Source organism: Myotis myotis, unplaced genomic scaffold, assembly GCF_014108235.1.
Source record: "Myotis myotis isolate mMyoMyo1 unplaced genomic scaffold, mMyoMyo1.p scaffold_m19_p_12, whole genome shotgun sequence".
Taxonomy (NCBI): domain Eukaryota; kingdom Metazoa; phylum Chordata; class Mammalia; order Chiroptera; family Vespertilionidae; genus Myotis; species Myotis myotis.
In genome coordinates, this window is record NW_023416316.1 from 14978720 (window position 1) to 14993023 (window position 14304).

Below are 14304 nucleotides of genomic sequence, written 5' to 3' on the forward strand. Positions count from 1 at the left end.
GAGAGAGAGAGAGAGAGAGAGGACCCAAAGAAATAAAATGAGAAATGAAAGAGAAATTAACAACTGACATCACAGAAACACAAAGGAGTATAAGAAAGGACTATGAAAAATTAAATGCCAACAAATTGGACAACCTAGGTGAAATGGACTAATTCTTAGACACATACAATCATCCAAAATTCAACCAGGAAGAATCAGAAAAACTGAATACACCAATAACAACTAATAAAATTTAAAAAGTAATTTTAAAAACTCCAAACAAAAGTTCTTGACTGCATGGCTTCACAGGCAAATTTTACCAAACATTCAAAGAAGAACTAACACCTCTCCTCCTCAACTATTTCAAAAAAATACAAGAGAAGAAAAGACTTCCAAGCTCTTCTGATGAGGCCAGCATTATCTTAAATGCAAAACTATATAAAGCCACTAAAATAAAATAAAAAGTTATAGGCCAGTATCTCTGCTAAACATAGATGCTAAAATCCTCACAAAATTTTACCAGCTGGAACTAAAAATGCATTACAAAGACAATACACCATGATTAAATGAGATTTACCCCAAGAATGAAACATTGGCGCAATATTTGAAAATCAATAATGTGATACATGACCCAAACAAAATGAAAAATAGAAATCACATGATCTTTAGATGCAGAAAAAGCATTCAATAAAACCCAGCACCCATTTATGATATAAACTCTCAGAAAAGTGGCCATAAGGGGATCATAGCTCAACATAAGTAAGGCCATGCGTGAAAAATGTAAAGGCGGGAGAACCAAGATGGCGGCATAGGTTAATGCCGGAGTTTGCTGCTTTGAACAACTACTTCAAAAGTGAAACCAAAAAACGGAAGGGACATCACCCAGAACCACAGGAACGCTGGCTGAGTGGAAGTCCTACAACTAGGAGGAAAGAGAAACGCATACGGACACTCAGAGGAGGCGCAGTGCTGAAGTCAAATTCTGAGGTGCGGAGTGCGCGAGCGGGCTGGCGGCAGAGGGCGCGGTTGGCGTTTTCAATCGGGAGGGGGTCGAAGAATCTGAGCTCCAGATCCGGGCGAGTCTCTAGGGACCCAGACTCAAACGGGAGAGGCAGGACTGTCTGGCTTCGGTCAGAGCGAGTGCAGCTTTCTCTCCGAGCTTTGCAGCTAGTGCTGGGACTCAGAGAGGCAGAGCCCCTGGGGACAGGACTGAGAGCCGCCATAACTGCTCTCTCCAGCCCACCCTGTTAATCCTGTGCGACCCGCCCTGCCCAAGCCCTGCACAGAGGCATTTGCCAGATAGCCTCAGGCAAAGGCTAGATTAGCACCTCCCTAGAGGACAGAAGTTCTCTCACTGCTGACACAGCTGATTCTCACAGCCACTTGGCCTGGAGGTCAAACCCTCCGTGGTATTAGCTACAACAGTCAAGGTTTAACTATAAGACTGCGCACAAAGACCACTAGGGGGTGCACCAAGGAAGCATAATAAAATGCGGAGACAAAGAAACAGGACAAAATTGTCAATGGAAGATATAGAGTTCAGAACCACACTTTTAAGGTCTCTCAAGAACTGTTTAGAAGCCGCCGATAAACTTAATGAGATCTACAAGAAAACTAATGAGACCCTCGATCTTATATTGGGGAACCAACTAGAAATTAAGCATACACGGACTGAAATAACGAATATTATACAGACTCCCGACAGCAGACCAGAGGAGCGCAAGAAGCAAGTCAATGATTTGAAATGCGAGGAAGCAAAAAACACCCAACCGGAAAAGCAAAATGAAAAAAGAATCCAAAAATGCGAGGATAGTGTAAGGAGCCTCTGGGACAGCTTCAAGCGTACCAACATCAGAATTATAGGGGTGCCAGAAGATGAGAGAGAGCAAGATATTGAAAACCTATTTGAAGAAATAATGACAGAAAACTTCCCCCACCTGGTGAAAGAAATGGACTTACAGGTCCAAGAAGCGCGGAGAACCCCAAACAAAAGGAATCCAAAGAGGACCACACCAAGACACATCATAATTAAAATGCCAAGAGCAAAAGATAAAGAGAGAATCTTAAAAACAGCAAGAGAAAGAAACTCAGTTACCTACAAGGGAATACCCATACGACTGTCAGCTGATTTCTCAACAGAAACTTTGCAGGCCAGAAGGGAATGGCAAGAAATATTCAAAGTGATGAATACCAAGAACCTACAACCAAGATTACTTTATCCAGCAAAGCTATCATTCAGAATTGAAGGTCAGATAAAGAGCTTCACAGATAAGGAAAAGCTAAAGGAGTTCATCACCACCAAACCAGGATTATATGAAATGCTGAAAGGTATCCTTTAAGAAGAGGAAGAGGAAGAAAAAGGTAAAGATACAAATTATGAACAACAAATATGCATCTATCAACAAGTGAATCTAAGAATCAAGTGAATAAATAATCTGATGAACTGGTGATTATAATAGAATCAGGGACATAGAAAGGGAATGGACTGACCATTCTTGGGGGGGAAAGGGGTGTGGGAGATGCAGGAAGAGACTGGACAAAAATCGTGCACCTATGGATGAGGACAGTGGGTGGGGAGTGAGGGCGGAGGGTGGGGCGGGAACTGGGAGGAGGGGAGTTATGGGGGGAAAAAAAGAGGAACAAATGTAATAATCTGAACAATAAAGATTTAATTAAATAAAAAAAAATGTAAAGGCAACAAAATACTCAATAGGCAAAAATGATATGTGTTTTCTTTAAGATCAGCAATAAAACAGGATATCTGCTTTCACCACTCTTTTTCAACATAGTGCTGGAAGTCCTTGTTCAGACAAAAAGAAGAAATAAAAGGCATCAAAATTGGAAAGGAGGAAGCAAAACTGTTATTATTCACAGGTGACATGATACTGTATATAGAAAACCTAAAAACTTCACCAGAAATCTACTAGAACTAATACATGAATTCAGCAAAGTAGCAGAATACAAAAATAATATTCAGAAATTGGTGGCATTTTTATACACCAATATAGAACTATCAAAAAGAGAATCTAAGAAAACTATCCCATTAACTATTGCAACAAAAAAATTAAGATACTTGGGAACAAATTTACACAAGGAGGTAAAAGACCTATACTCAGAAATCTATAGGACATTGAATGAAGAAACTGAGAAAGACACAAATAAGTGCAAGTATACACTATGTTCATGGATTGGAATAATAAATATCATAAAATGTCCCTACTACCCAAAGCAATCTATAAGTTCAATGCAATTCCTATTAAAATACCAATATCATATTCCACAGGTGTAGACAAATATTCCCAACATTTATATGGAACAATAAAAAGACTCCAAATATCCTCTGCAATCTAGAGAAAGAAGGACAAAGTTGGAGGTATCATAATTCTGGATATCAAATTATACTACAAGGCCATATTATTCAAAGCAGCCTGTACTTGCATAAGAAAAGACATATAGATCAATGGAACAGAACAGACAATCCAAAAATTGACCCACGTCTTTATGACCAATTAGTATTTAACAAAGGAGGCAAGAGCATACAATGGAGTAAAGACAGTCTCTTCAATAAATAGTGTTGGGAAAACTGGACAGCTACATGCAAAATAATGAAAATAGACCACCAACTTACCAGACAGAAGAACAAACTAAAAATGGATAAAAGATTTAAATGTAAGTACAGGACCATAAAAATGCTAGAAGCAAACATAGACAATAAAATCTCACACATCTCTCATAGCAAATTTTTTGCTGATATATCTCCTAGGGCAAAAGGAACAATGAAAAGAATAAACAAATGAAACTAAATCAAACTAAAAAGCTTCATCACAGCAAAAGAAACCATCAACATAATGAAAGGGGGACCCACTGTATGGGAGAACATATTTGCCAATGATACATCTGATAAGGGGTTAATTTCCCAAATATATAAAGAACATCTACAACTCAACATGAACACAAACAATCAAGTTAGAAATTGAGCAAAGGACCTAAAAAGACACTTCTCCAAAGAGGACATACATATGGACAATAGACATACGAAAAGATGCTCAACATCTTTAATTATCAGAGAGATGAAAATTAAAATGATAATGAGATATCACTTTACACCTGCCGGAAAAACTATCATCGATAAATCAGCAAGCAAGTACTGATGAGGATGTGTAGAAAAGGAAATTCTAGTTCAATATTTATGGGAACGCAGACTGGTGCAGCCACTGTGGAAAATAGTATGGAGTTTCCTCAAACAATTAAAAAAGAAACTGCCTTTTGACTTAATGATCCCACTTATGGAAATATATCCTAAGAATTCCAAAACACCACCCTGGACAGTGTGGCTAAGTCATTATGGCTTCCGCCGATGGACCAAAGGGTGGTGGATTTGATACCCTGTCAAGGGCATGTATCTGGGTTGCAGGATTGATCCCTGGCCCTGCTTGAGGCACGTTCAGGAGGCAACCATCAATGTGTCTCTCATTGATGTTTCTCTCTCTCTCTCTCTCTCTCTCTCTCTCTCTCTCTCTCTCTCTCTCTCTCTCTCTCTCCCCCCCCCCCCCATTCTACTCTATCTCCAATCACTGGAAAAATATCCTCTGGTAAGGATTAACAAAACAAAACAAAAAACAACAACACACAAATGAGTGGGGAATAAAGATAAGTTTCTCCTTATAGAACACAACAAATACAAGAAGTGATAGAATTTGTAAAGTTTGATTTGATTGTACCATTTGATTACCACATTTGCCGTAATTTTTTCATATAAGAATCATTAAAGTGAGTGGGTGAAATTTTAATAAGGAAAAATGTTATGTTTATATAATACCAAAATATCTACATTAATTATTCCTTTTAATTACAAGGTTAAAATAGTAACTATAAAAAACTGTAACTTTACAGTAGATAAACTAGCAGATAAAACCATAGCCAATAAAGATAAATGAAAACACTAGTCATTGGAAAAATTAATAGCATACGCCTTATAATAATATGCACTATGGTATATCCACTGAGAATTAAACCCTGAAACATACATACATACATACAAACAAACAAAGGGTAAACATAGTAAAATGTTAACCATTATGGAATCTGAGCAACGCCTGTCAAGAAATTCTTGACATCATTTTTCTAACTTTTCTGTATTTTTAAAATCATTTCAAAATAAAAAGTAGACACATCCTTTGTCCCAGCTGGAACAGGTCCAAGAAGAAAGGTGGCCACGGCATGGCTGGAATCAGGGACACTGTCGCCTAGGACTCCAGTCCCTCTGGCTCTTGGGCACACAGCTCCCAAAGGGAAGTCATGAATCAGCCACAAGCTTGGGGACTTGGTTGCAGTCTCTCATTAGCAGTTAAGTGCTATCTTTGCACTCATTTCTCTGGAGCTGCTTAAGGAAAAGGAAAGTCTGTAGAAGTGCCAAGGCCCCAGATATTGCTTCTGTGTGTCTGATGTTAGGTCTCCTGAAGAAAAGCTGAGGAGATGGACAACAGTCTGGAGCAGAAGGTGTCTGACCTCACCAATGATGAGCCCACGAGAGAGGAGCTGGAAATTTGCCCTTGCCAATGGACCTGCCTGTGTGCTAGTGGGTTCATGTTTGAGACTTGGTGTTCATGACTGTGTGTATCAGCCTGTGTGTCTGTCTGAATATACTATGTACACTTGTGTACGTGCTGTTTGACAGTTGTGTGTTTGCGTGCACTATGAGTCTGACTCTTTTCCTGAGTCAGACTTAACATGGGCCCTGTTTTAGTGCGTGTAGATCCAGCCACCAGCCTCCTGGTGTGTGGTTAGGGACTCCTGACTCATGTCTGTGATCATAAACACTGGCATAGTAGCTGAGCATCGGGAGTGAGACTGTGGTCTCTGCTGCTGGACAGGAAGATGCCCTACCTCATCAGGAATAAGGTCAGGTCAGAGAGGGCTCAGACCTCTGCTGACAGCATGTGCTGGTGCACATGCTAATTGCGTCTGTGGGTGACACACGTGTGTGAGAGCAAAAAGGTATGTGGTTAGGTTTTCTCTGTATGTTACCATGTGTATGTGACCACGTGCATGGGGTGTTGGTGGTAGTTTAATGATGGTGCCTGTGACAGAATACGCTTAACTGCCCCATGCTGACTGCCCTCCCCAGGAAAGGGAGGGTACAGAATGGGGCGAAGCATACCTCTCATTAATAGGAGGGTGTGCGCTGCTTAATGCAGTGAGTGTGGCTAGGTGGGCATATGTATTGTTGGTGTGTGTTTCCTATGGTTTTTTGAATTGTTCGTGCTTTTGTGTGTTTTTGGTGATCTATGTGTATAGTGCATGAGTTATGTATATGTGGGGATGAAGTCTTTGCCAGATGTGTCATGAGCCAGGTGTGTTGATTTGCATTGAGAGTGTTTGTGGGTGAGTGGTCCATCACTGAGTGGTGTGTATGTCTCACTTTGTGTGTATATTATGACTTGTATGTACGTCTATGCGTGTTTATGAGCTGAACCCCATACTGGCTATCCTTCCCTTAGGATGGGAACATGATCACAGTTCATTAAAATTCTCAAATCGGTAGTGTGTGTGTGTGATCTGAATGTGTGTCTGGGGTTTCCAACTTGCCCCTATGACCTCAAATATTTCCTTCAGAGACCTTCTCCTGGGGCCCCATTGGCTGAGCTAAACAAGCCCCAAAGAACCCAGGTGTCTGAAATGGATCTGCTGTGCTTCTCACATACCTGAGTGTGACTGGGTCACTAAGAGGTTGGTAACACTTTCACTTAATGTCCAGGCAAAGAAACATTAGGTGTCATGCTGTGTGAAGTCAGAGTGCAGGACTGCCACCCACTGGTGTGGCGAACCTTGAGAAAGTCACTTACACTGAGTGGCCAGATCATTATGACCACCCCATCAGTACTTCATTGACACTTCCGAAATTACTGAATATTGAAAACTTCCTAAGCAAATGCTCTCAAGGTTTTTTTATTATTATTATTTGCATAACTAATTCATTTCATTGTACTGATGGGGTGGTCAAATAATCTGGCCACTCAGTGTAACTCATAGGCCTCTGTTTTCAATCTACAAAGTGAGAGAAAGACATGACACTTGCCTCATAAACATGTAAGCAAATGATAATGAATGTAAGGGTGTTTTGTTGACTGAAAAACAGACCATTATAAATGAAGCGAACTCTCTAGGTAGGGATCTAAGAAAACGTGAAGTATTGTCAACCCTAAATTAGCAAAGGGTGTTCCCAATGAAGAGGGAAGTTTCATGGGGAGTGGGTAAGAGCACAGGTTCTCATCATGCAGAAATATTAGACTAAACTTCACAAAGTAGTCAATATTTGATCATTTTTCTCCTTTACATTTCTTCCTAAAGTGGACATATATTAGGTTCAAGTGTGTACAGCATGGTGATTTACCAATTATATACCCATCACCACAATAAGTCTTGTAACAGTGAAGTCACCATACGAAGTAATTACAATATTACCAATTCCATTAAAGAATATTTGGTAGTTTCTGACCTACAAAAATGGTGTAAAACTTATATCCCTTATATTTCTATTTCCTAACAGAATTCCTTGTGCAGCTGTGAAGATTTTTAATCTGGGAATGTAAAGCTGATGTTAGATTTACTTAGGAAACCAGAAAAAGCTTTTAACCTCGTGTATAGCACAGTGTTTATGCCACCAAAATGCTCAGTATTCATATGAAAAATAGTTCGTGGACTGTTTTGGAGATTTTTTGGCACCTAGTGGTTTCAATGGCCACCCATTTCTAGCTTGTTCCTGTGTTTACAGCTGAGGTTCAATGGGATAATACTCCACAAACGCCCACTCAGCACTTTAAAGCAGGAAGAACTGACAGTTTCTCAGGGGCTCACCTTCTAGTTCTGCCAGGGGGAATTATTATGGTTTCACTGGGGCTTGGTGTAGAAATGATCCCTCCATGTTCATCAAGACCTAAACTCATAGAAGTGGGGACCTTGCTTCTCTTGATCACTGCTGCATCTCAGTCCTTAATAGAGGTCCCGACACTGACTCCATGTTCAATAAATCATGGTGAAAGACACAGTGAACACACTCTTGCTTCTTTGTAATGAGGTCTTTTTGAGTACTTAGGGTTCCAATGTTTTCCTGGAGCCAGACTGGAATAGAGGAAAGATGCATACATCCACATTCGAGAGAAATTAATATGAAAGTTTTAAAAAATGAATGGTTTTCCCAGAAAATTATGGTATAAGATGTGATGGTTCTGATCACCCTTCTTAGGTTCCTGAGATTCCCATACCTTCTTCATCCCCAGCAGACAGAAGAGCAGCATGAGGCCTGAGAACCAGAGCAGCATGTCCCAGTTCCTCCTCCTGGGGCTCCCCATCCCGCCAGGGCAGCAGGGCGTGTTCTTCACCCTGTTCCTGGGCATGTACCTGACCACGGTGCTGGGCAACCTGCTCATCATCCTGCTCATCAGGCTGGACTGTCGCCTGCACACGCCCATGTACTTCTTCCTCAGCCACTTGGCCTTCACTGATGTCTGCTTTTCATCTGTTACTGTCCCTAAGATGCTCATGAACATGCAGACTCGGCAACAATCCATCTCCTATGTGGAATGCATTTCTCAGTTGTATTTCTTCATACTTTTTGCTAGTGTAAACAATTTCCTTCTGGCAGGGATGGCATATGACAGGTACGTGGCCATCTGTCACCCTCTGCGTTATATCACCATCATGAGGAGTGGGCTGTGCATGTTGCTTGTGGCTGGATCTTATATGGCTGCCTGTGTCCATGCACTTTTTCATACCCTCCTCTTGGTCCTCTTGTCCCTCAGTGCCCGCAATATCATCACCCACTTCTTCTGTGAGCTCACTGTGCTGCTGAAGCTGAGATGCTCTGACATCTCCCTCAATGAGCTGGTCCTGTTCACTGAGGGAGGAATGCTTTTCTTCCTGCTTTGGTGTGTTATTGTAGGCTCCTATATCCGTATAGGGACCATCATCCTGAGGGTGCCCTCCACTAAGAGACTCTTTAAAGCCTTTTCTACCTGTGGCTCCCATCTCTCTATGGTGTCTTTATACTATGGGACAGCTGCAGGTGTTTACTTTTTCTCCTCATCATGGGGTTCTAAAGACATAATTGCTTCAATCATGTACACGGTAGTTACCCCCATGCTGAACCCCTTCATCTACAGCCTGAGGAATAGAGATATCAAACAGGCCTTAGAGATGTGTGTCAATAGGGTTAAGCTCTTTAGCTGGTAATCACTAAATCCTCTTGTTGCAGACAGGAGCACATTGAGACAGATCTATAATTATGGTAAGGTCAACATCTCCATATAATCTAAGAATATGCATTTTGTTGTTATGTACAAGTGCTGTTAATATTCAACTTGGTAAAATTTGCTACTTGGGTTGTTAATAATCCTTTATTCCCTTGTTCATAATCTCTTATAAAACCTATGCAAAATTTTTTGTAAAATATCTTACACAACTATAATGGTGAATTTGTATTTTTAAAATATGTTATTGAGGACTCACTGATTTACCATCATGATCCATTCCTGATGAACTTTTTTTTTTTAACTGATTATTGTTTGCCCTCTCCCATTGGCTCAAGCTGATTGTACACATCTCTTCCTACTCACATTCAATGACATCATGTTGGTAGACTTCAGTCAGCCATGATAAGAATAATTACACTATGAAAATTAGCATGTGCTACAAAGCAAGACTTTATAAATGCATTTTTAAAATGAATTTAACAGCACATATCTATTAAGGGTCCTACCTTAACACCTTGTCTACTTCTGATATTAGTACAGATATATTATAACTAAATTTATAGATATGTATATTCATATACAGGTACAGATAAAGATACAGATAGAGACAGAGATACTAGTACAGCAGTGGTAGTAAAGATGCCCCTTACTCGTTGTTAGTGTTTACATGGTATTATTTCCATCACTTTAAGGTTCACTATGTCTTTGTATCTGTGAGGTGTCCATCACTAACAGTGTAAAGTTGGATTTGCTCTTTTTATGTAAAGCAACAATTATTATATTTGTGGAGAATTTCATCTATTGATATCCTATATAATAAAACCCTAATATGCAAATCGACCAAACGGTGGGAGAACTGGCAGAACGAATGGTCGCTGTGATTTGCACTGACCACCAGGGGCCTGATGCTCAACACAGGAGCTGCCCTCTGGTGTTCAGTGTGCTCCCACAGGGCGAGCATGGGTGGCAAGTGAAGCGGCAGTGGCGGGAGCCTCTCCTGCCTCCACTGCAGGCAGGCAGTAAGGAGTTAGGGGTCCTGGACAGCGAGAGCCCAGACTGCGAGAGGGATGTCTGACTTCTGACAAACTGGGAGGATTGAGCCTAAGCCAGTAGGCAGACATCCCCCAACTGGTCCTGGACTGTGAGAGGGTTCAGGCAGGGCTGAGGGATTCCCATACCTCAGTGCATGAATTTCATGCACCAGGCCTCTAGTCTAATGTAATCATAATATATCTAAATTTATATTTTGATTATTACTGATTTTTATGTGATACACCTGCTTCACATTTATTGTCTCTTATCTTACTCCCTTTTGATTAATCAAATATATATTTTTATTCCATTCCACCTTATTTACATATTGATAATTTATTATTATTATTATGTTGTTGTTGTTGTTGTTGTTGTTGTAATTCTTTTATGTGCTATACCAGTATATAGAGATTACCTCTTACCTACTCTTTAATTTTTAATTATAGTTTAATATACAAGACAAAATGTATCATGTTAGCCACTGGAGGTATACAATTGGGTGGCATTTAGGACACTCAACACCAATATCTCATACTAGGACCAGTAAAGAAAACTCTATGGAGCATTAATGAAGTTTAGTATTTTGCACCTAGGAAAAATATAAGAACAGAGATATTTATGAATCAATATGAATAAATAGGATATATTGTTAAATTTTTTAAAGCAATGTGTAAAAGAGCATTTATAGCATGCTATATGACATGTGGAAATGAAGGGGAAGTAAAATATTCATATTCATATATATGCCCATTTAAACATAAAGAAACACGGGAAGTAGTTAAGATCTGGAAACAGCCCACGAGCCCATCAGTAGATGAGGAATAAAAAAACCCATGGTACATTTACACAATGGATTATTACTTGGCTGAAAAAAAGGGAAAATGTCCTTTTGAGACGCATGGATGGACCTGGAATGTATTACACTAAGTGAAAAATGCTAGTCAGAGAAAGACAAATACCATAGAATCTCACTTATATGTGTAATCTAATTGTCAAAATAATGAAAAAACACAATAGAAACAGAAGCATAGATACATAGAGTAGACAGACAGCTGTCAGAGGGAGGTGTTAAGGAGGGCTGGGCAAAAAAATGGTGAAGGAATAAATCAAGAAAAAATATATATCACATATAGACATGGAAAACAGCATGGTGAGTGCCAGAGGAAAAGGGGTTTTTGGGAGGAGGTGGAAGTGAACAAAGGGAGGATCAAAGGAGAGGGAAAGAGATAATTTTGGGTGGTGAGTGCACAATGCGGTATGCAGGTGCTGTTCTATTTAGCTGTACACTTGACATCTGTATGGTTTTATTAAACAATGTCAATAAATGACATTGTAATCTAGAGTAGGCCGACAGCTGTCAGAGGGGAGGGGTTAGAATTATTTGTGTCCTTTTGACTATGCTGTCTTTTGCCACTAAAAATAAATAGAAGAGGTGGTGAATAAAGCAAAATAGAATAAAACAATATAATTGAACCTAATTGTAACCCTATTATACACTGTAATTACACCAAAGAGATAATAAAATAAGTACCCTAAGTAATTCTTGAACCCATAATTTTTACTATGTACTCTCACAATAAAGAAACAAACCTTACAACAAAGTTTTAAGCTGTACTTAGTGTGTCACTGACAGTGGTGTGAGACTGTAATTACACCAAAGAGAAAATAAAATAAGTACCCTAAGTAATTCTTGAACCCATAATTTTTACTATGTACTCTCACAATAAAGAAACAACCCTTACAACAAAGTTTTAAGCTGTACTTAGTGTGTCACTGACAGTGGTGTGAGACTGTAATTACACCAAAGAGAAAATAAAATAAGTACCCTAAGTAATTCTTGAACCCATAATTTTTACTATGTACTCTCACAATAAAGAAACAAACCTTACAACAAAGTTTTAAGCTGTACTTAGTTTGTCACTGACAGTGGTGTGAGACTGTAATTACACCAAAGAGAAAATAAAATAAGTACCCTAAGTAATTCTTGAACCCATAATTTTTACTATGTACTCTCACAATAAAGAAACAAACCTCACAACAAAGTTTTAAGCTGTACTTAGTGTGTCACTGACAGTGGTGTGAGTCCAGATTCTGAAACAACTCACCATATATCAAAAGATTCAGCAAATAAGTAAACATTGAGGGAAAGGGAGTCTCTCTCTCTCTCTCTCTCTCTCTCTCTCTCTCTCTCTCTCTCTCTCTCTCTCTGTCTAGGGAGCTATGTACATGAAAAAGCAGAGGCTGGAAAGAACTCTATGGTGTCAAACTAGAATTTGAGATATCAATTAGGAATCATGGGCTTTAAAATGTATAAATAGATTGCAATTTATAGGTCATATATCAACATCTATGCTGTTTCCATCTCCCATTCTTCCTGTCCCACTCCTGACCCATCCTTTGTGGTAAAACATTCCTTTAGGCTCTCAGTTTCCATTTTCTGCTTCTTGTGTTTCTTTTCAATATATTTTCCAGTTGGCTACTCTGAGATCATTTTCAATCCTCATAGGCAATAAGCACAAATAAAGTTTCAAAATGAATAATAAATGATAAATGATTATAACTCAGAGAATAAGAATCTATGAGTCCATAGCATCCTATATAATAAAAGGGTAATATGCAAATTAACCCTAACAGCAGAACAACTGGTCGCTATGATGCACAATTACCACCAGGGGTGAGATGCTCAATGCAGGAGCTGCCCCCTCGTGGTCAGTGCACTTCCACAGGGGAGTTCCACTTAGCCACAAGCTGGGCTGATGGCTGCGAGAGTAGTGGTGGTGGCAGGAGCCTCTCCTGCCTCCTCGGCAGCGCTAAGGATGTCCGACTGCGGCTTAGGCCCACTCTGCAGGGGAGCAGGCCTAAGCTGGCAGGTGTCCATCACCCGAGGGCTCCCAGGCTGCCAGAGGGTGCAGTTCGGGCTAAGGGACCCGCCCCCCCAGTGCATGAATTTTTGTGCACCAGGCCTCTAGTAAATGAATAAATAAAAAACTAATGAGTGTGGAAAAAGAGTAATTTTCTTCTTATAAGAGAGTACAAATAATAAATCTAGAAGAAATAATCCTATACAATAACAACGCAATATGCAAATTTTCCCCTTGACCAAGTGTTTGTCCAGGAGTTCGACGAGGGGGCAGGGCCAGCCGGGGGAAGGGAAGGAAGCCCTGGGCAGCGGTGGCAGCAGCAAGCAATGGGGAAGGGAGGGAGGCCCCAGCAGCAGCAGGCCACCAGGAGAAGGGAGGGAGGCCGCGGCTGGTGGCAGTGGTAGTGGTAGCAAGCAGCTGGGGAAAAGGAGGGAGTACTAGGCCGGCAGCTGACGGCCGCGGTACCCCACCAGTGCACGCATTTCATTCACTGGGCCTCTAGTGAAATTGTAATATCACAATTTGGCAACAACATTTGCAATAATTTTCTACATTAATAATCACCAATGAATGTCCAATATAGTGAGTTGAAATTTTAGTAAAGGAAATGTTATGTTTGTATAGTGTCAAAATATCTACCCAAATGATATCTATTAATTACAAGGTAAGAATAGGAACTTTAAAAAATTATAACTACTCATACAACTTAACAAAAGGAAGATAAACAACCGAATCAAAACATGGGCAATGGACATAAATACTTTTCGAAAGAAGACAGAAGAAAGGACAAAACATGTTCAAAGTCACTAATCATCTGAGAGATGCAAATCAAAACAACAATGTGGTACCATCTCATACCTGTCAGAATGGCTATCATCAACAAATCAACAAATGACAAGTGCTGGTGAGGATTTGGAGAAAAAGGAACCCTCCTGAACTGCTGGTGGGAATGCAGACTGGTGTAGCCACTGTGGAGAACAGTATGGAGGTTCCTCAAAAAATTAAAAATGGAACTCCCATTTGATCCAGTGATCCCACTTCTAGGAATATATCCCAAGAAACTAGAAACACCAATTAGAAAGGATATATGCACCCCTATGTTCATAGCAGCACAATTCACCATAGCTAAGATTTGAAAACAGCCTAAGTGCCCATCAATAGATGAGTGGATTAAAAAATGT

General features: G+C 40.0%; 1 protein-coding gene across 1 annotated transcript; it reads left to right on the plus strand.

Moving 5' to 3' along the window:
- Positions 1 to 8274: 8274 nt before the first annotated feature.
- On the plus strand, positions 8275 to 9210 carry LOC118667150 (olfactory receptor 1J4-like). Its single transcript, XM_036329941.1, has one exon. The coding sequence runs from the start codon at positions 8275 to 8277 to the stop codon at positions 9208 to 9210; it is 936 nt and encodes a 311-aa protein (XP_036185834.1).
- The last annotated feature ends 5094 nt before the right edge of the window (positions 9211 to 14304 follow it).

Coding starts and splice junctions, on each gene's coding strand:
- LOC118667150 (XM_036329941.1), top strand. CDS start 8,275: ATGAGGCCTGAGAACCAGAGCAGCATGTCCCAGTTCCTCCTCCTGGGG.